Raw genomic sequence first — 22,394 nt, 5'->3', positions numbered from 1 at the left:
TGTTGGTTTAGATGCAGTTATAAGTTTATTTAGCTCTTCCTGTCCTATAGCTGTAAAGCACTGCAGTTTATCTTTTGGTGCGATGAATGAAGCTGAAGTATTATACGCTGTAGAATCTACATTTTTTATTGTATTTCTGATGTTATCTATTTTATCAGTGAAGAAATTCATAAAGTCATTACTATTAAACTGTGCGGGAATATTTAGATCGGGTGGCGTCTGGTTATTTGTTAATCTAGCCACTGTGCTAAATAAAAACCTTGGATTGTTTTGGTTATTTTCTATGAGTTTGTGGATATGCTCGGCCCTGGCAGCTTTTAGAGCCTGTCTATAGCTGGACATACTGTTTTTCCACGCAATTCTAAAAACTTCCAAGTTAGTTTTTCTCCATTTGCGCTCAAGACTACGAGTTTTTTTCTTGAGAGAATGGGTATTACTGTTGTACCATGGCGCAGTACGTTTTTCTCTAACCTTTTTCAATTTGATGGGGGCAACAGCTTCTAATGTATTAGAGAAGATAGTGCCCATGTTGCTAGTTATTTCGTCTAGTTCATGTGTACTTATTGGTACACAGAGCAGTTGAGATAAATCAGGCAGGTTATTTGTGAATCTGTCTTTGGTGGCTGGAACAATAGTTCTGCCCGGACGATAACGCGGAGCCATATAGTTAATATTAGTAATACGCAGCATGCACGATACAAGGAAATGGTCAGTAACATCATCGCTTTGAGGTACGATATCTATATCAGTAAGATCAATTCCATGCGATATAATTAAATCTAGCGTATGATTAAAACGATGAGTGGGCCCGGTGACATTTTGCTTTACTCCAAAAGAGTTTATTAGGTCAGTAAACGCAAGTCCTAATGCATCATTTGTATTATCAACGTGAATATTAAAATCTCCGACAATTAGCGCTTTATCAACAGTAATCAATAGGTCTGAGAGGAAATCTGCAAATTCTTTTAGGAAATCTGTATACGGCCCTGGTGGTCTATACACAGTAGCCAGAGCAAGAGATACGATAGATTTCTTTTGCATATCTGACAGTGTAACATTAAGCATTAGTATTTCGAATGAGTTAAACCTGTATCCTGTCTTCTGAGTAACATTGAGAATATCACTATATATTGTTGCAACACCGCCGCCACGGCCAGTCTGACGGGGCTCATGCTTATAATAGTAGCTTGGTGGAGTAGACTCATTTAGACCAATATAATCATTTGGTTTTAGCCAGGTTTCAGTCAAGCAGAGTACATCAAAACGATTATCTGTGATCATTTCATTTACAATAACTGCTTTGGGTGAGAGTGATCTAATGTTTAGGAGCCCAAACTTTAAAAATGGTTTTTGTTCATTTATTTTAAATTGTTCTGGTTTAATCACGATCAGATTTTTTCTAGATCCTGCATTAAATTTATATTTTGACCTCACTATTCGGGGAACAGACACAGTCTTTATAGATTGGACAGCGCAAGTACTTCTATCATTTAAGCGGGTAGAACACAAGTCATCAGGGCAGTTATTTGAGATTTGACTTACTAGTCACATGGAGCGCAGCGTCCTGGAGATGTTGTCCGACATGAGCTCCGCCCCGACTCTGCTGGGATGCAGACCATCAGCGCGAAACAGCCTAGGACGCTCCCAGAAAAGATTCCAGTTATTAACAAAGAGCAGTTTCTGTTCTTTACACCATGACAATAACCATTCATTTAAAGCAAAAAGCCTACTGAACTTTTCGTGTCCTCGTCGATACGTGGGATGCGGTCCTGACACGATGATCGTCGTCGCGGGCGATGTGCGGCGCACCGTCTCGATCAGGCTCCTGAAGTCCCTCTTCAGTGTGCCGCAGTGCCGCAGCTTGGTGTGAGCGTGTGTGTGAGTGTGTGAGCATGTGTGTGTGTGAGCGTGTGTGTGTGAGCGTGTGTGTGTGTGTGTGTGTGTGTGTGTGTGTGTGTGTGTCAGTAAAGCTGTTGTTTGTGATGTCTGACGCTCAGTGGTGTGTGATGTGTTGACAGGTGTGTCCCCAGGCGTCAGGTGTGTTTGACGGAGCTGTCAGAATATCCCTGTCCTCAGTACGAGTGTGTTTCCCGTCCGGCCGGCTGTGACCAGAACCAGCTGGATCCGGTCTGTGACACAGACAACATGGAACATGCCAACCTGTGTCTGCTGTTCCAGCGGAGCAAGAGCCTGGCCTACATGGGACACTGTCAGGTACAACAACACACACATCACTGACTTGACATGTGATGATTATAATTGCAGAGGTTTTTAGAATGATGTGTGTATGAGTCTGATTTCTGACATGTGTGTGTGTGTGTGTGTGTGTGTGTTCAGGACGCCTGCAAGAAGCCCAGAGCAGTGTGTGGTCATAATGGGGAGACCTACAGTACGGTGTGTGAAGCGTTCTCGGACCGCGTGGCTGTGGACTATCAGGGTCGCTGTCATGCGGTCGGCGTCGTGTCAGAGTTCACACCAGACTCGGGCTGCAACGCTGTTCCCTGCCCTCCGCTCTCCAGCCGCGCCTGCAACCCCGTCACGCCGCCCGGTGAGAGAACAGACATTTAAAAATATCAATAACTGAAATACTTTGTCACCCTGCGGCCCGCTGGTGGAGAAGCACTGGCTTGAACAGTCTCAGAATGAACCATTAAGAGAACTGAAGTGATTTTCAGGGACATCTGTACCTTCGTGAGGGCATTTGTGTAAAACTAACTGAGAAATCTGCTGTGAATGTGTGCAGGTGCCTGCTGTCCGGTGTGTGCAGGTCAGCTGCAGATCCTCTGGAATAAAGCGCAGATGAACACCTTCTCCAAGGTAAATGCTCCATCTTCTCGTTCTGCATTGCACAGAGCTGAGATTCGGTGGTGTTTAAAGTATCCTGTGATTTCAGCTGACTGCACTGAGATCAGGCGGCCAGCAGGAGGCAGTGTGGATCATTTAATAGCACTGCTGGTGTATGAAACGCACCGCCTGACTATTCCCATATCAATCAGCCACTCCACATTCCTGAGCACATTAGTCCAGTGCTTTTATGAACTATTAACGTCAGTGTTTCTATATGAGGTCTGGCCTCGCTCCAAAAACATCAAATAAAATCTAATGTCACAGATGTTGCATTTAATAAATGCAGCAGTTATGCACAATAACACTGCCAATGCTGTACTAATGAATACGATATTGCAATCTCCACTGTTACTATTGCTCATAATAGGGTTAGTGATTTGAACGAATGAACGATGCTTGTGCTGTGAGATGGATGCATACAGAATGAGGCAGCATTCATATTCACACTGTGTGTGTGTGTGTGTGTGTGTGTGTGTGTGTGTGTGTGTGTGTGTGTGTGTGTGTGTTGTGTGTGTGTGTGAGTATGTTAGTGAGTGAGTGTGTGTGTCTGTGTGTGTGTGTGTGTGTGTGTGTGTGTGTGTGTGTGTGTGTGGGTGTGTTGGTGTGTGTGTGTGTGTGTGTGTGAGAGAGAGAGAGATTGTGTGTCTGTATGGGGGTGTGTGTGTGTGGTGTGTGTGGTGGGTGTTGGTGTGTGTGTGTGTGGGTGTGTGTGTGTGTGTGTGTGTGTGTGTGTGTGTGTGTGTGTGTGTGTGTGTGTGTGTGTGTGTGTGTGTGTGTGTGTGTGTGTGTGTGTGTGTGTATCTGTGTGTGTGAGTGTGTGTTTCAGCTGAACCGGAATCAGCCGGTGACGGTTCATGACATCCTGAAGATCTTGCGGCTGCACATCTCTGTTCCTCAGTGTGATATCTTCGGTTATCTGAGCATCGACTCTGAGCTCATCGTCCTCATCGTGCCTGTCGATCAGCAGCCCACGCCGCTGCAGGTGTGTCTTCATTAAACATACAGTACAGTGCAGTATTTATCAATCACTCTAAAATGAAGAGAGCTTGTGCTAATGGAGCTTCACAGCTAGCTTCTACAGTATGAAAACCAGTCCGTATCCAGGAATATCAATATTGATATTGATAAAACATAAAAGACCTCAAATGTACATTTAGCATACTCTCTGATCTCCATCTGGACCTGCTGCATTTACTGCGAAGGGGAAAATTAGGGATGTTATTTTCATATTATGGCTAATAACCAGGCTAATTCTTGGTATTTTGACAGAATAAATGTAGAATTAATTAACTTCTTTAAATTAATATATAATTAAATTATTTAAACAAGTTCAAATAAAAAAATTAAGTAGGTCGTTTTAAAAAGTGAATTTAGGCATCACAACATTATAATGTACAGTATGAAAAACAGAGATTAATTTTAATTAAATGAGGTTTACATTAAACAGCATTATTAAATGATTAGAGATTAAGTCAATGTTAGAAGCTGACAAAATAGCTGGAAAACAGCATGAACAATTACATATTTAATAACAGTAAATGTACTAAATATATCAAAGTTATAAATAAGTTGACCGATATTCTATACAGTAAAGATGTATCACTCAACCCTAGTGAAAGCATGCTTTGATACACTGTTGCGGGATGATTTCTCTATGAATCGTGTGCACTAGTGCTGTGGAGAGCGTCTGGCTAGCAGTGAGTGGAGATGTGGAGGAGTCTTTCCTGCGCTTGCATCATACGCTCCAGATGTTCCTCACATTTGCCTAGAAATATTAAAGCTGTCTGCAAGGACTGAATGCCCTGTTTCTGCCGAGTGGAGCTGAAGCGTGTGCTGTGCTCTCCTGTGCAGATCGAAGCCTGCAGTAAAGAGGCAGAGAAGATCGACTCGCTCATAAACTCGGCCAGCCCGACGCTGGTGTCCCAGGTGCCTCTGTCGGCCTTCCTCCGCTCCGAGCTCCAGCTGTCCACCATCAGCTCCGCCGCGCTGCCTCCGCTCTCCCTCTCCCTCTGTGTCTTCTCCTGCTCTCTCCTCCTGTCTCTAACAGCTGACCTCTGACCTCTGACCTCTGACCTCCACCGACCAGCACAATCACACTCCAGACTCTTCTCTCAGTATGAAGGACTTCCGGAAGGAAACGGAGCTGTGGGAGACTCCCAGCACACACCAGCCTGAGGAAAACCTGTTGTTTTTTTAAAAGTATGATAGATATATTGTTTGAAATATTTTATTGTTCCACTAATGTCAGTCAGTTTTTGTTTTTTTAAATAAAAAAGAGGAACCCAGCCATGTAAACAAATATGACAATCGTACTGTTTATCCATAAAGTGGTAAACACAATATGCCTTGCTTATAAAATTATAAATATATATATATGTGTGTGTATAGATTTTTTTTTAATGAAGTATTACAGAAACAAACCTTTATGTTGATAAGAGAAGCAAAATGTTCTATTTTAAGATGATCGCGTGCCATTTGAACACGATTGCCGGTTCTGCCGCGTCTGACTGAATGTTGTGTCGAGGCCACATTAAGAGCCGCCCCGCTCCTGACAGTATTGTGTGGCTTTGGCAGCTGTGTAGCATGCTGGGACGGCCTTTCTGTGCCCTGTCTGTCTCTGTGGAACACTTCCCATGTATATTTTTATATGATAATAATAAATGTGATCATATTGCCGAAGGATTTCATCAGAATGACTCTGTCGTACAATTTCTAGATAATCAAAAAAAATCAAACCATGTACACTATCGTTCAAAGGTTTTGGGTCGGTGAGATATTTTTGAAAGAAATTTATCATTTTATTCATCAAGGATGCATTAAAGTGATCAAAAGTGACAGTGAAGGCATTTATAATGTTCCAAAGATTTCTATTTCAAATAAATGCTGTTCTTCTGAACTTTCTGTTCATCTGTGAATCCTGAAAAATAAAATGCATCACAGTTTCCACAGAAATATTGTGCAGCACGACTGTGTTCAACATTGATAATAATCAGAAATGTTTCTCGAGCAGCAGATCAGCATATTAGAAGATAATTTTATATATATATATATATATATATACAGTTAACATATTCTTATTCCGTGACAACTTATTTACATTATGTAATGTTTTGCTTTTTTTTTTTAAAGTTGTGAACATTTTGGGACATTTGGGACATTTTGGGACTTTTTATTTAGAAAACAAAACAAAAGGTTTTATATATATATATATAAATGTATTATTATTATTATTATTTTCGGTCCGTCTGTGTATTTTTGGTGGGGATTTGTACCAGTAGGTGGCGACAACTGACCGTCTTTATGAGTGAGTCACTGAGTCGTTCACTCAATCGATTCGTTCGAATCAGCTGTTCATTCAGAAACTAAACACCACAGCGAGAGCTTCTGCTGTTTGAACTTCGTTTGGAGCTCTTTTTATTGACAAACCAGACAAAGTAATTTGGAATGTTGTGTCTAGCACGCAAGTTACTCCATATTAGCTTTGTTACTGAACGGTCTGTTTAAAGCAATCGCGTGTTCGGTGTCTGAAAATGACCTTTTTCTTCCTCCTCTGTGTAACTACAGACATTAGTGACTGAGAGTGGCGTGAATGAATGAAAGTGAAGCTCAGATTATAATATACTGCTTCTGAAAAACACTTTCTGTAGACAACAACTCACTGAAACAGTGCTGAAAGTTGTGATGTTTGAGCTTCATCCGTGCTGAATTCAGGAAGGGTTTGTCCCAATAATAACCACACACTGCTTTTGGGCCACTGGAGGGTAAGAGCAGAAGTCAGTGTGCTTAATCCACATTCACACTCTAAACTGCTTTAGAGCCTAAGCACATCCCATCATTCATCATTCATCACCTGCAGGAACTCACCGTCCTAGTAACAAAGTCATATATTTAAAACACATTTATTGCATAAGTATAGTTCAAATCTATTAGCATATTTATTGACATATCACTCCAAACGCACTGATATAAGATTTTAAACTTTATTTGGAGTACTGCTTGTGCACAATGCACATTTCTTAATATTAAGCCTAAATGTATTTTAATGCCACTATTGATGAGAATTGTATGATCTTTGAATAATATGAAATGCAAGATATTTGAAGTGTGTCTGAAGTGTACTTGCAATAGTTCCACTTTAGCTCAATCAAGTATACTTCAGTTGGACTTTAGCACTACTTCCACACAGTTAAAGTGCATTAAGTACAAAATTAGTTGTTTCAATTTAGCAGGTTTTAAGTAAACCAAAAGTACAATTGCAGAGTATTTTTATTTTGTGTTTGTAGTATACTTAGCATGAAATAAACGTATTTCAAATACATTTTCATCAGGGATGTTGAGGAATTTAATTAGATATTGCAAATAATTTGTGTAGTGTTGAACTTTGGTACAGAGATCACTCTAACAAATGCTGGGTTGTTTCAACCCAACTTTGGGTCAAATATGGACTAACCCAACTGTTGGGTTACATTTTTACATTAAATTTTAACCCAAAAGTTGGGTTAGTCCATATTTGACCAAAAGTTGGGTTGAAACAACCCAGCATTTTTTAGAGTGTATGTGCACTTTTTTAAAATGTTTATCACTTAATTAAAAGCACCACAATTCAATTGTGTCATGGATAGAGACAACTGATCAAAAGTTTAGAAGTTTATTTTAAAGTGCAATGAATTAAATGTACAATGTGTGTTACTTCGATTTTTACACCACTATGTTGTAAGTGTGTCACCGTTGCATAACTGAAAGTCATACACCCTTGCGGTTTTCATGTCCACTTGAAAACATGGACCAAATACAGGAAATATGTCACGTAAATAGACGAGTGGCCAAGCGCAGAGACCGCAAGTGTGAGAATCAGGACAGACTCGATGTCACCTTTTGCATCAAGTTCCAGTAAAGTCTCTTTTAGGAAGTTTTGAGTTATTTACATGTTACATTAACTCACCTATTTCAAAAGCAAAAGGTAATTCCATATAATCCAATGTAATACTGTTTAAACTGCATTGCACAGATCAATTAAGAAACCCCAGAGAAATTCTCAGTAGCATTATGTCGATGACATTTCTGTTTTCCTGAACTCATTGAAAGTCCCACAGAAGTTGAATAAGTTAATCGGGGTCTGAACCCGGTAGCTGCTCACTTTAGATTGTTCTGACACACAGAACGAAGAGACCAACGCTTTTAGTAACTGACCTAGAACACGGCGATCGCTCATCAAAGCCTGTGTTTTCTAGAGAACCCATAATTCCACGCTGCACACAGACTTTAATGAGATCAGATGAATCTGTCAGACCACTCTCGCTCTCTCTCTGTGCAGTTTAGGAGATCAGCATCACAAATGCAACTTCTTTCAGTTTTATTACTAAAGAATGCATGTGCATCTTTACCGAAACGTTCTTTAAAATATTTTCTTTTATGTTCCACAGAAGAAAAAGTCATAGCAGTTTGGAACGACACGAGGGTGAGGATCGATGACAGAATTCATATTTGGATGATTTAGAACGGTTCTGCTCTTCTGTTGCCACATTGACTTCAACACATTTTTATATAGTCCTGCTATTGTCTGTGATTGCAGCATGTGATACGACCGTGGCGCTTGTCTGCTTGAGACACTCTGACCAAAACAAGAAGTGTGAATGTCAGTTCTTAAGAAAAAGCCAGTTTCCCAGAGCCAGCGACTGAGACAGACCTTTCATCAGATGACCACAAATTCAAGCCTAAAGAGGTCTTAAATCAGAGCAAGTCTTTGTTATTTCCAAAACAAATATCTAAATGTCCTTACATCAAGATACATATACCTACAGATAAGTATCTGTCAGTGGGAAATGAAAACCTAATTTTTCCTTTGAATTTAGTAGATTTTTTAAAAGTCCCTCCACTTCAAGTGTTACTCTTCCCTTTTTGACTAATTTCCCAGTAGATGACTGTGAAATCATGGGAACCACAGAAGTCATATGCCATATAATCAGGCATCCATGACACATGTGTTGTTCATAGTTAAAGTCAAGTTGCCATAGCACTTTAATCAATACTGATTGTGTCAAAGCAGCTTTAGTGTCAAATGGGAAATAGTTTGTCAATAATGCAAGACAATATAAAACACTCAGTTTATCAGCTAAAGTCAGATCATTGATGTCATCTTCCGGTAAAGTTCAGTTCTCTTCAAATATTGCCAGATATTAAGTGTCCTCAACTAAGCAAGCCAAATGTGACAGTAGCAAGGAACCAAAATGAAGAGAAACCTTGGGAGAAACCAGGCTCAGTCTGGGGGCCGGTTCTCCTCTGGCCAGACCAAACCAGCATGATGTGGTTTCATTTAAATATTTTTTCTAATAAAGTGTATAAGGTTGAAACATTTTGAGTCTAAATATGGTGTATTAATTAATACAAGTGGTTTATTGGAATACCTGTCTCCAAAAAGGAAAATTATATTATTTGCCATTATTTTGTTCCAAACCTGTTAGCTGTTTATTTTTCAGTTCATACTGGAACAATAAAAGGAACCCATAACATTATTTCCCTGGAAATATTCCAAGATTTCTTCTGAAGCCATTTATAGCTTAGTGTGCCAAACAGAGTCAAATTCGGTAACAAAGTTGTTTAGTGTAGGGTCGTTCATGCGATCCTCCACTCAGAATTCATATCACAGTATAAATAAAGCACTTAACACTGCACGCTCTAGTTACCTGTCCACTATTATTAACGGAGCAAAGTGCAAGCCCAAGACCCTATTCTCCGAGATCAACAAACTCGTTAAACAGCCATCACCCCTTCTTAATGATTCTTCTGAAATTTGTGATGATTTTCTGACATTTTTTTACACACAAAATTGACAACATTTATCAATCCTTTTCTTCTGTTCTTCTTCCAGAAACTGCAACTTCCCAGATACTTTCCCACTCTCAAACTTTTCACTCACTAATACATCTGTGGATGAACTCTAACTCCTCTACCTGTCAGCTAGATCCTATTCCAAAACACATACTCAAAAACTTTCTCCCCTCTCTCATTATACCTATCACCCACATGATAAATTGTTCCCTATCGACTGGTTATGTACCGCTTGGATTGAAAATAGCTATAATCACCCCAGTTCTTAAAAGACCTGGCCTTGACAACACAGTTAGAAGTAATTTCAGACCAATTTCTAACCTTCCTTTTCTATCTTAGGTCCTAGAAAAGGTGGTCGCCAAACAATTACAGACTCACTTGGATAAAAATAATCAGTATGAATCATTTCAGTCCGGATTTCGTCCTCTCCATAGTACAGAAACTTCCCTTCTAGGAGTATTGAACGACCTCCTCCTTGCTTCTGATTTGAGTGCCCTCAGCCTTCTGGTTCTTCTAGACCTGAGTGCAGCTTTTGATACTGTTTGCCGTTCTGTACTGCTGTCTTGTTTGTCAGAGATCGGCGTTACTGATACTGTCTTACAGTGGCTGGGTTCATATCTCTCAGACAGGCAACAGTTCATTAGCATTGATAAATTGAAATCTCATTCTGTCACTTTTTCTCGTGGAGTGCCTCAAGGATCTGTCCTTGGTCCACTTCTATTCTTAATCTACATGCTTTCTCTGGGTCAGATCATCCGACGCCATGGTCTAAATTTCCACAGTTACACCGATGATACGCAAATCTATTTTACCATACAGCCCAATTCTGTTTTCCCCCGTTCTTCTTTTACATCTTGCTTACATGATCTCAAAGTATGGATGGCCCAAAATTTCTTAAAGTTGAATACTGAAAAAAAACTGAATTTCTGTTAGCTGGCCCTAGATCCCTTGTCTCCTCCCAACCTGACTACTTCATTAACATTGATGGAGTTATAGTCCATCCCTCTTCCACTATACACAATCTTGGTATAATGTTTGATTCTAGTCTACGTTTTGAATCCCACATCAATCCTGTTTTATTTTCACCTTCGTAATATTGTCCGCCTACGGCCATCTTTAAATTTCAAAGATGCTGAAACTGTTGTTCATGAGTTTATTACGCTGAGTCTGGATTACTGTAACTCTTGTTTTATGGCCTACCCAACAAAGTCCTTAATCGCTTGCAGCTTATCCAAAATTCAGCTGCTCGTGTTCTTACATTTACCAAAAGATCTGCCCACATCACTCCGGTTTTACAGCAATTACATTGGCTCCCTGTCACCTATCGTATTCAGTTTAAGATTCTTGTTTTTGTTTTTAAGGCCCGTCATGGGTGAGCACCTTCTTACCTTCCTGAATTAATTCTCCCCGATGTCCCTGCCCGTACTTTGAGATCGAGCTCTGAAAATTGGCTTGCAGTACCTAAATTCTGGCTATCTGGGTGGTAGGGCTTTCTGCATTTCCGCTGCCAAGCTCTGGAATAAACTACCACAAGATCTCCATGTTATCTCTTCACTCCAGACCTTTAAAACTGCTCTCAAAACTCACCTATTTACAATGTTTCTTAATTAATTGCTTGCCTTAATTTTCTGTTCTATGCTTATCTTGTATATTGCATATTATTTCACCTCTGTCTGCTCTTTGGCTGTTCATATGTTGTATACTATGTGTTATTTACTTTATGTAAAGTGTCCTTGGGTGTTTGAAAAGCGCTATATAAATAAAACATTATTATTTTATTATTATTATAGTCTGACTATGAACTGAATCAGTCTGTTTAAAAGAACAAGTTGTGCACATTTTAGTGGCACAACAATCTAAAGAGAAAACAAGTTTTGTGGTTTCCTGTTTCATCACTGTAAAACAAAAAGAAGAAAAAAAAGAAAAGTGTATTTTTTGAGAGTTGTAAAGACAAAGCTTGAAGTGCATTTCATAAGAAACGCTTCTGATTTTCTAGTTCAAAAGTTCATGTTTAATTCAATGTGTTATTTGGTGTTTCTTTGTAATTGAGAATTTTACAAGCAATATCTGAGTGCAAATAATTTTTGTTTCTCAGTGCAGTTGTGATTTTAATGATCTATTCTGTGCCTTTCATAAAGCTCTAAAGAAGACTCGGTCTGAAAATCCTTTTTGTTGATTTTATGCTAAGCAGGATATATATTGTTTTGTCTGTATACCAAGAATTTGTTAGATCAAATCTTTTCATCCTATGATATTAAATGAATAAATATAAAATGTAATTTAAAATAATCAGAAAAATCTTTAAGCTTCCTGAACCAGAAACACAGGCGACATGTTCTGTTGTGACGAAGGAAATGCTATAGTGGTAAACTCATTTCAGCCGCTAACCTCGTTCTACTCGCACATCAACAACAATGATTCTCTGTGTCCTTATTTACATGCTTTTCAACATCTCAGGTGAGTCCATTATGATCTCATTGAGTGTAAAATGCAGTTCTCTTCAGTTTTTGCAATGATCTGTGTCAGTTTAACAGTATTGATCTCATTGCTTTAGGTGCACAAGACGTCCAAACAGTCAGTCAAGTGTCTGTCCAGGAAAGAAGATCTATCGTAATCCCTTGTTGGTATAATCGTGCTTATGTAAATAATGTGAAATATCTGAGTTTTGGAGATCACTGGACCTTTAGTAAATACATCGAGTTTTCAGATGGGAGAGAGAAACATGAGACAGTTTCTGTCTCAGATAACAAATCAACTAGCATTGTGAGTATTAACATGAGGAACATTCAGCAGAGCCAAAGTGGGACGTACTGGTGTGCGATTGATGGACCTAGAGCTCATATTCAGAATGGATTCAGCTTAAAGGTCACAGCAGGTGAAATTGACCAGATATAATTATAAAATATCTGTAATATTTTTCAGTGACTTTTTTCCACATCTTCTTGTTCTTTCATTCTGATGTCTAGGTATTGCTGGTCTCTATGTTCAGGATCAGATGCTGGCTGGTTTTGAAGGCGGCAGTGTTACCGTCGCCTGCTATTATCATTTGCCTAGGAAAACTGGTATAAAGTGGTGTAAGCTTGCGGGGAACTGTGTGTTAGAGCCAGGTGGGCTCTTGGATGGGGCGTCAGTGGAGCTCAGGAACAGTAATGGAGTGGTGAGCGTGAGCGTGAGCCGACTGAAGAAGGAGAACACGGGATGGTACTGGTGCTCAGTGAGGGAACTACAAATGCCTGTTCACATCACTGTCTCTACAAGAGAAGAAACCTCTGCCCGCACACCCGAGACAACCTCCAGCCAGCCCCCGTAAGATTAATTCACGTTTACAATGAAATTCTAGCTGTTGTTTGCTTTGTCTCAGCTCTAAATGATCCCTCAGGACATCCAGCTCAGTGAAATCCACAGGAAGCTTCACATCTGCTCAAATGCCTCGGTAAGAATCTGTTCATTTATGTTTGGAGTCATGAACGCACAGTCCGATGGTTATTTTGACCAGTAAAATTGTTTCAAGCATCTCAAAATGCTCAGCATGGCATAGTTCGGTTAGTGTTTTTTCAACATGCCTGAATCAAGGCAAATTTCTCAAAAACTTGTCAAGCAACTTTAGTCAGTTTCTTCTGTCTGGCCTCTATAACCTTAGTATATCAAGATATAACGGACCCACCCAATGATGTGTTTTAATGGTCACCAGCATCCTGCAATGTTTTTATATATTCAGTTTTAAAAGCTTGTATGCACATTTATATTTGTATTGACTCTGATTGGCTGAGCCGCGTTCGAAGCTGTTGTAAATGACGCTACAAAGTAACACACACCTTTGTTTACGTTTGTGTGTTGCTCGGCAACCACTTTGTAGCAACCACAACTGTTTCTGAGGAGCTACATTGTTTGGTGGAAGAATACTGTGTTTATTAATATCATTACACTTTATTTGCTCCGTTTTATTTTGTGAAACCTTACTACGTATATAACCGTTTTATAAAAGCAGTAACCCCCGTGAAGCCGTGGTTTACAGTGAATTTATAACAGCTAAGGGGGTTTTATGCACTCCGCGTCGCGTCACACTTAGCTGTTATAAATTCACTGTAAACCACGGCTTCACGGGGGTTACTGCTTTATTACCTTTGCATCAAATGACAAAAAACGAGTTACCGCTGCTGTGAGGCTGTGTCTAATGCAGCGTCTCTGCGAGAGATGCTAAACTTGACATCGTTTTCTCTTCTGACTGCCGTTATCAGTCGCTCTCGATTTGTTTCTCTCTTTTTGGAAGTTGTGAAAACGCTATTGTGGAGTTGTTCTTGTGCTCTTCGAGGAAATGGGAACACAAAAATAAATATTTGATGTAGTCTCCCATTCACTGCTATAGAAGTTTACCCAACTATGACGACTTCTGCTGCTGAGAAACCCGCAATTATTTATTAATTAACTTTTGTTTGAGCTATTTTCGTACATGTAGCTAAACTCAAGCTGTTAGAAGTTTAAGGTTTTTTATAATTGATTTTATTTCAGTTACTGTTTATGTTATTTCAGGCATCTTTTAAATGGTTTTAGTTAACTAGAATAACCCTGGTTTGAAAAAAAGTTACTTCTTTAAGATTTGAAAGAGCGTCAGAGAAATATAAAAACATAAATATAATCTGCTGTGTAGTTATTGTATATATTAATGCACAATATTAATACAATGCAGTATTGTACAATAATAAAGTCTAACTATAATGATGTTACTAATTTAATCAGAAGTAACAGATGCATGAGAGATATCAGTTAAAACTAGTTTGTGTGAGCTTCTGCCTCGTTCTTCTCGCAGCTCCAGAGAGAGACCGCTGATCATTGTGCTGGTGTTCAGTGTGATATTGAGCTGTGCTGCAGTGCTTGTGATCACGCTGTGCAAAACCAGTGAGTCTTTTAGACTATTTACTCAGCCTATACATTACTTATTACAATCAATATGAAACTATTCATTCACATTTATGCTCTTTTTTTTTGGCAACAAATGAGCAGAGCGAGTGTTGCCAAGAAGTACCAGCTTAAGGAATCTCAGAGTAAATTAGTTTTTATTATATCTCACCGTTACTTGTTATTCAAATAATGTATTGCCTTCTTCTATATGTCCTAAAGAGTGAGGCCTGGCTTATGTCGGCTGTGCGTGAGCTTTAGATGTTATGTGAACATTTCTGTTGTTTTTTCACAGCAGTCACACACTGAGAATACATACGCTGAGATTCCCTGTGAAGGACCGCTGGCTCAGGTACTGTCTGAAGCCTTCAAAGAATACAGGGTTAAAGAGACTCAGAAACACACAGCACTGGAATCCACTTTGCTTCTGTACTTGGATTTTCCTTTGCCTCATTCCTGCACAATATGGAACATTTAGCATCTATATTATGAGAGCTTGATGTTCAGTGTGTCTGACCAGGGCTGTGTGTAACGTTTGCTACAGGCGGCTCTCAGAGAGGATGACGTGATCTACTCCACAGTCTCACCTGGATATCTTTATCAGGTAAACTCACTACTGGCTCTACAACACACCTAGTCAGGTTAGAATCTTACATGGATGAAAGTGAGGCTGTGAGGGACAGACTGCAGTCTTTACAGCAGTACGTAGAGCATACAGGTCCCTCACAACCTCGTTTTCATAATAAGTGAAATATAGTATTACCCTGATTAAAGTCTATATCATAGAACCACCACCATCATATCAACATATTGTCTCTCTTTTTCTAGACTGACTCATCATTGGACTCATCATTGGACTGAAATAATAATAATTAGTTACATAACAATGTTTGGGTGTGAGTGTGTGTAGTTTGTTGTATCGTCAAGTTGTTTACCACAGCCTTTATTTTACTCAGAAATTGAAAGACACCATTATAAAACCAGCGGCGAATTAGTCTTCCGGGTTCTGACGTCAAACCTGCACCACTCTGTGTGTATATATATATATATATGTGTGTGTGTGTGTGTGTGTATATATATGTGCCTACTATATAATTTATATATTATTATATGCATATTTTTTATTTATTAAATTATTTAATTTTGTAATCTACATTTCATATATATATATATATATATTAACTTGATTTTTTGTTTTAAAAAACACTATGAAATAAATAAATTGATAAGTCAATATTCTAATAGTGGTGTCTGATAAATATTGCATGCTAAAATGATAATAAAATATTACTTTTCATCTATGTACAGTCGTGGTCAACATTTGACATACGCTTTGAGTATAATGTTAATTATTTCAAAATTCAATTTACCCCAATCTTCAAATTCAAGAAGTTTTCACCCCCGGCTCTAAATGCATCGTGTTTCCTTCTGCGTCTGAAGCGTCTGTGATAGTCCTCAGTCGTCCTCAGTGCCTTTTATGCAAAATATCTTATTCAGGTCAGTACTAAATAAAAAATAGCATCATTTCGTATGATCCCTCTTATTTTGGTAATATACTGCAGAGTGTATGCACATTTTTGACCACAACTTTTGATGTATTTCTACTCAGAATATCATGTTTGTATATCATATAAATGTGCTGTTTTCAGTGGGTGGAGCGTATGTCAAATGTTGACCACGACTGTACATAGATGAAAAGTAATATTTTATTATCATTTTAGCATGCAATATTTATCAGACACCACTATTAGAATATTGACTTAGGTCTCTTTCCACCAACGTTTACCATCCAACCTGACAGAACTGGAGAGGATCTGCAAGGAGGAATGGCAGAGGATCCCCAAATCCAGGTGTGAAAAACTTGTTGCATCTTTCCCAAAAAGACTCATGGCTGTATTAGATCAAAAGGGTGCTTCTACTAAATACTGAGCAAAGGGTCTGAATACTTAGGACCATGTGATATTTCAGTTTTTCTTTTTTATTAAATCTGCAAAAATGTCAACAATTCTGTGTTTTTCTGTCAATATGGGGTGCTGTGTGTACATTAATGAGGAAAAAAAATTAACTTAAATGATTTTAGCAAATGGCTGCAACATAACAAAGAGTGAAAAATTTAAGGGGGTCTGAATACTTTCCGTACCCACTGTATGTTCAGCAGACTGGGATTTTTGCACAACTTCTGGTGTATGTATGGTTTATACATCTGTAATATTTGCCTTATGAAGTGCTAAACCTGAGGCTCTGGTCAGGTTTCAGATCAAATTCTGCGGGTGCCTTTGATAATGCAGAAATTAATCTCAAAATTAAATACTTATTGATGCTTATGTTGTGTGTAAATTCTTTCATGCAGATTCATTTCTCTGTAAAGTGTAAACACTGTGTCTCTGTAACGCTATCAAAACATTGCTCCGTTTGATAACAGTCATTCTTTTTGAGTTTCCATTCATTTGCTGATGTTTTTAAAAGAATAGTTCATCCAAAAATGAAAATTTGCTGACAATTTACCTCAGGTCATCTGCGATCAGGATGAGTTTGTTTCTTCATCAGGTTTGTAGAAATGTAGCACTGCATCAGTGTCTCAGCAATGGATGCTCTGCAGTGAATGGGTGCCGGCAGAGCGAGAGTCCAAACAGCTGATAAGAACAGCACAATAATCCACAGCACTCCAGTCCATCAGTTCACATCTGGAGAAGACAAAAGCTGAAACACATCCAGCATTAAGACGTTTTTAACTAAAATACATCGAGTTCATAATCCATAATAACTCTTCCTCCAGTGAAAAAGTGCATCTGCTGTTGTCTCCTGTTGATTAGTAAGACAAAGCATATGTACAGTATTACATGTGTGTGTATCCGCAGAACAAAGAGCTGAAAGCTCAAATCTTCATGAAGGCATGAACAAACAACAACTGCCCAAAGTAGGTGAAACACAGCTCTCACATCCACAATACTGTCCGCTTCTGACCACTGTTCACCACTACTGTTAGTATTAATATGATTAATTTCATTTTGATAGGGAACTGGGAAAAACAACGAGGTTGCATGTGAAGATCTCTATGAAACCATGACTGGAATTAAACAAAACACTCAGGTACTTTCAGTTATTCATTTATTTTAAATGAATTTGATGATTTTATATCTCTCTTACAATATATTAATATGGGCTAATATAATATGTAATATAATAATATAATATTAATATGTCAGTCTAACTGTATTTTTGTCTTGTTTTGTTGTGTTCTTGTGGTAGTTGACTGCAACAGATAATAAAAACATATATACATCTATGGTCTTAGTGTTTTTATAATGTTTGTTTGTGTTAATCAGAGTTTTATAAAATCAGATGTGTGTGACTCAAGTAAACAAATAGCATTAGTTTTATTCCTTTTGACTCTGTGATTGGAAATATATAGAATCTTTTTTAAAAACTTTTATGTAATGTTGTAGGTCAGTTTCACCTCTTATTTGATTGTTTTTGAAGTTGTGTGACTGTTTCTCAGTTAGGGACATGAACATGCCCAGTTGTGTGTACAGAGTTTGTATATTGCAATATAAATCATATGTTTATTTCGAAATGCTAATTTCATTCCATTCATTAACCTTTTAGCAAACAGTCTTCAGTCAGAACCTTTTTATAAAGAACCTTTTGTGGACTGGAAAGATTCGATGGATGCTAAAGTTTCTTCACGGACACGTCGATGCCAATAAAGGACGTTTATTTTTAAGAGTGTGGCGCTGCTAGTGCCGTGCTCGATTATTTGAGCTTCAGGAAAGCACACACAAAACAAAACAAAACAAGCATTTAAAATAAAAAAGAAATACTGTTTATAATAGTCATAATTTGTGAAAACAAAAGTTGTTAAAAATACTATTTTTGTAACATATGAGAAGTAATGTTAAAGGTTTACTGCTATACCTGAATTCTTTTTTGTATCGAATCCAATGAAGGATCTGGAAAATAATGATTGTACCCGGAATTTTAACATAACTGTATTGTGTTCTACATATATAAAAAGATAGCATGCATGCAGACGTGAGCAAATAGTGACAGAAGTTGTATTTTTAGTTGAGCCGTTTCTTTGACATGTAACCCAGTCTGTCTGTCTGCTGTGTCTCAGTTTGTGCTTGAGCTCATGATGGCTCCGGTGAGAGTCGTCCACAGCTCTGAGGCTTTGTTTTCATCAAGTGGAAAACTGGGGGTGTAAACATAGTGCTTATTTCTTCTTTTCTTTCTTTTTTTTGCAATTCCTGAAAAGACTTTATAGACAAAAAGCCATCGGTCGGTCTGTCTCTGTCAGTGCTAATGCTGTTTTCATTATTGCTTTAGAGGGAATCTGTCACACTGGTTTCACCTGACTTAAATAAACAAGCAGTTTTGTCACACTAGCCACAAATACTCTTGCAAAACCGTGGCGTGGTGGGAGGGGGAGTCAGGCCAGAGCTGCAGAAAAACAGGAACTAGAGATGAGAAAAGAGCAGATTTCACATGCGTTCCCATCAAACATCTTCACAATGACACAGCCATGGATCTGAACGGTCTTCTCTTCATCTGCAGCTTCATCAGACTCTCAGGTGAGACCAGCTACAGATCTGGGCCGACACTGGCAAGCAGCCGTACTGTTGAATAATCTTAAGATTGTCATGTTTATGCAAAGCTGCAAGACTACTGAATTTATAAAGAGGAAACAGTAGGGAACACAAGTCAGAGACTAAATTGAAAATCTGGGATTTAAAAAAAACTATGTTTCAGGATTTGTTTTTTTTTTTAAAGGTAACATTTTTATTAAATATATAAAATATTTGACACTGTTTTTGGATCAAATTGTTATTTTAATATATGTTTATGAATATTATATATATATTTAAATAAATATGAAATTAAATGTGTTAAAATGCATAAAAAGCCACAGATTTTGGATTAATCAATTCATTATTTTAATATACAATAGTTCTTTTTTGAAGGTGCGCAGGACATCATTACGGTCAGGAAGGTATCTGTTCGGAGAGGACAGTCTGTCATAATTCCTTATTTATATCATCAGAAATATGCATTTTCATGCAAATACTTGAGCGTTTGGCAATCAAGTGATTATGTGGCGCTCTCAGACCAGAGTTGCCATTGCAAATCAGTGTTGATCTCAGATGACACGAAAGGTCACATCTTCACCGTCCGCATGGATAACGTCCAGGAGTCTGGCTATTACTGGTGTGCCATTCATATTCCTTCAGCTTTTGATAAACGGGCAGGGTTTTTCTTGGACGTCACAGCAGGTGAGACCATCTTACAGTTATCTGAAGCTCTCTGATGTCAAGCTGAAACTGTACAAACTCATAAGAGCGAGTGTAAATGACAGAAATGGTATTATTCTTAAAGGAATACTTCAGCCAAAAATGAAAATGTGTTCATTCTAGAATGTAGCTGAGTTTGTTTCTTCATCAGATTTGGAGAAATGTAACATTGCATCACTTGCTCTGCAGTGAATGGGTGCCGTCAGAATGAGAGTCCAAACAGCTGAGCACATTTTCAGCTATTCCTTTAACACACTGCTAACTGAGTGGCAACTGATGTTTTCTATGCAATTTCTAGACTCTCCGAGACTTCACGTGAACTCTCAGAATGTGACGGGATCTGAGAATGGCAGCGTAACCATCAGCTGCTACCATCGGGGAAGACAATATGGTGTAAAATGGTGTAAGTTTGGAGGTCAGTGCATTACAAGAGCGTCTGGGAGGTTAGACGGAGCCTCGGTTGAGATCAGATATGGTCTGAGAAACACGACTGTGAGCATGAGCCGACTGAAGAAGGAGCACACGGGATGGTACTGGTGCTCGACAGAAGAGCTGCAGATGCCTGTTCATATCACTGTCCAACAGAAGAAGAGCAGAGAGAGTCCGGATACAGCAGAGTCTGATCAGATCTCAGCCAGCGCTCGCAGAAGGTGACGATCCTTTAATATAACGACTCATTGACTCACACTCATGCTGGTCCAAACTCATACGGCTGTGTTTCTTCAGGGCAAAACTTTTCAGCCTTTTGACCAAAAATACATACTTAAATTCAACTAAAATAAGATAGCAAGTTAATATTTCACATTTTCATGTTCACGGTTCTCTGATGTCAGGTAATGATCGCATGACATGCAGGAAAACAAATAAAATATGAATCTTTTTTAGTGAGTGCTTTACTTGATCGTTTTTATTTATTTTTACATTTTATTATTTATTTATTTTGATCTTTCTTATTTATTTTTGATATTATTGATAATGTCCAAGCCACTCTTTACCATATAATGAAAGCATATAGTGGCCATATGGTGTCAAAATAAGTCTTCTGAGCTCATATAATGACTTCAGTGTGAGGAAAAGGTCATTATTACAAGTTATGTGGGCTGCTTTTATGATTCCTTTTTGGATACTATTTTGATTTAATGCTGTAACGGGGCTGACAAGACGACAGACGTGTGGATCCATCTGCAAGCTTTTATTAAAGAGACGTGGTAAACAGGCAGGGTCGAACAATGGCAAACAGGTATATGGCGGGCAAAACACAAGAATAGTCACAGGGCTAGCGTAGGTCACCGATTGGCAGACAGAATCACAGGGGCGAGACGAGAGGGAGAAATCCAAGAAAACAGGCAAAGATCAAAAACCGCAAAAACAGGCAAGGCAAAACAAGGAAAACACGGAGACTCGGAAAGGGGTACAGGCTAAACAATACTCAGCAGAGAAATGTGGTTAGAGTGGGTGTTATATAGTGAGTGAGGTGATAAGAAACAGCTGTGTGCAATCAGTGCAGTGTGCAAATCGTGCAAAGAATGATGGGATATGTAGTCCGGGGTGCTATGCAACAGTTTGTGTTGCGCGAGAGTCAATGTAATGGAAAGGGTGACCTCTGGTGGTGAATAAACGGAAGTCCATGGACTGAATTTGTGACAAATGCATTCGTTTTAAGAAAAAGAGCAGCTTGAACATTTGACAGAATATCTGCTTTCGTGTTCTTCAGAAGAAATAAGGACATACAGGTTTGGAACGACGTGAGAGAGAGTAAATTATGACAGAATGATCATGTTTGTGTGAAACCATTTATGTCCATTTGAGAATTTGCAGCTTTTTTCTGCTTTCCAGAACTATTCACTTTGACATGATGCTGTGTTTGAAGTATGTAGGCAGTTATTCAGAAGATAAAATCCTTTCGCTATTCTGTTGTATTTTAGGACAGCTGTTTTATTTCTGTTGCCAGTGATTTTGGAGATTCTCCTGATCATAGTCATTTACTTGGCACTGAAACTGGCTAGGTTTTGCAAAAAAAGTAAGTTGTTTTCTTGCATCTATAGTTCTGTGAACATATGTGAAGTCACTGTATTGTTTTCACAGTATGATGATGGTTTCTATGCACCTGCTCTTTTAGGATTCTTCCAGTCTGTGCAGGAAGCAGAGGAAGGTCAGTACGTGACGATGCACAGGAAACAGTCCTCGCGTGTGAGTTCAGCAGCAGTACTGTAATAGATCAGGGAAAACCCTGTACTCGATTACATTCAGAGAAACAACAGATTGGACAAATTCAAAGAAAACTCTATTTCTGTTTTCAATGACAGTCACATGGCCGTTCTGCTGCTGATGGAGTGTATGAAAGTATGGCTGGACGCAAAACAAACAGTGAGGTGTGCATATCAAGGATTTCCCTTTATATTTTTACATTTCATACTATAGTAAAACAATAATGTGTGTGTGTGTGTGAGAGAGTGTGTGTGTGTGTGTGTGTGTGTGTGTGTGAGTGTGTGTGTGTGTGTGTGTGTGTGTGTGTGTGTGTGTGAGAGTGTGTGT

At 38.7% G+C, this 22,394-nt stretch overlaps 2 protein-coding genes and 2 long non-coding RNA genes across 4 annotated transcripts in view; 3 read left to right on the top strand and 1 right to left on the bottom strand.

Moving 5' to 3' along the window:
- The window catches only part of reck (reversion-inducing-cysteine-rich protein with kazal motifs), a gene marked incomplete at its 5' end in the record, with an annotated part of 52,605 nt that extends 46,993 nt beyond the window's left edge, over positions 1 to 5,612 (top strand). Inside the window, 5 exons of the mRNA XM_016246498.1 lie at positions 2,019 to 2,214; positions 2,338 to 2,548; positions 2,744 to 2,817; positions 3,674 to 3,829; positions 4,699 to 5,612. Coding sequence (XP_016101984.1) covers positions 2,019 to 2,214; positions 2,338 to 2,548; positions 2,744 to 2,817; positions 3,674 to 3,829; positions 4,699 to 4,905 — 844 coding nt within the window. The remainder of the gene's footprint in view (positions 1 to 2,018; positions 2,215 to 2,337; positions 2,549 to 2,743; positions 2,818 to 3,673; positions 3,830 to 4,698) is intronic.
- Positions 5,613 to 10,670: 5,058 nt separating this feature from the next.
- The window catches only part of LOC107561955 (uncharacterized), a 12,929-nt gene continuing 1,205 nt past the window's right edge, over positions 10,671 to 22,394 (bottom strand). Inside the window, exons 2-3 of the long non-coding RNA XR_001605939.1 lie at positions 18,731 to 18,734; positions 10,671 to 10,746 (exon numbers count right to left, since the gene is read on the bottom strand). This is a non-coding gene — a long non-coding RNA (uncharacterized lncRNA). The remainder of the gene's footprint in view (positions 10,747 to 18,730; positions 18,735 to 22,394) is intronic.
- On the top strand, positions 14,855 to 15,588 carry LOC107561954 (uncharacterized). Its single transcript, XR_001605938.1, has 3 exons — positions 14,855 to 14,923; positions 15,116 to 15,175; positions 15,400 to 15,588. It is a non-coding gene; the product is annotated as an uncharacterized lncRNA (long non-coding RNA).
- LOC107561953 (polymeric immunoglobulin receptor) overlaps positions 19,086 to 22,394 on the top strand; it is a 5,542-nt gene continuing 2,233 nt past the window's right edge. Inside the window, exons 1-6 of the mRNA XM_016246502.1 lie at positions 19,086 to 19,142; positions 19,533 to 19,841; positions 20,158 to 20,509; positions 21,785 to 21,879; positions 21,979 to 22,049; positions 22,166 to 22,231. Coding sequence (XP_016101988.1) covers positions 19,094 to 19,142; positions 19,533 to 19,841; positions 20,158 to 20,509; positions 21,785 to 21,879; positions 21,979 to 22,049; positions 22,166 to 22,231 — 942 coding nt within the window. The 5' untranslated portion in view covers positions 19,086 to 19,093. The remainder of the gene's footprint in view (positions 19,143 to 19,532; positions 19,842 to 20,157; positions 20,510 to 21,784; positions 21,880 to 21,978; positions 22,050 to 22,165; positions 22,232 to 22,394) is intronic.

Source organism: Sinocyclocheilus grahami, unplaced genomic scaffold, assembly GCF_001515645.1.
Source record: "Sinocyclocheilus grahami isolate Dianchi unplaced genomic scaffold, SAMN03320097.WGS_v1.1 scaffold800.1, whole genome shotgun sequence".
Lineage (NCBI taxonomy): Eukaryota > Metazoa > Chordata > Actinopteri > Cypriniformes > Cyprinidae > Sinocyclocheilus > Sinocyclocheilus grahami.
Note: the sequence above shows the minus strand (reverse complement) of the source record. Positions and strands in the feature narration are given on the sequence as shown.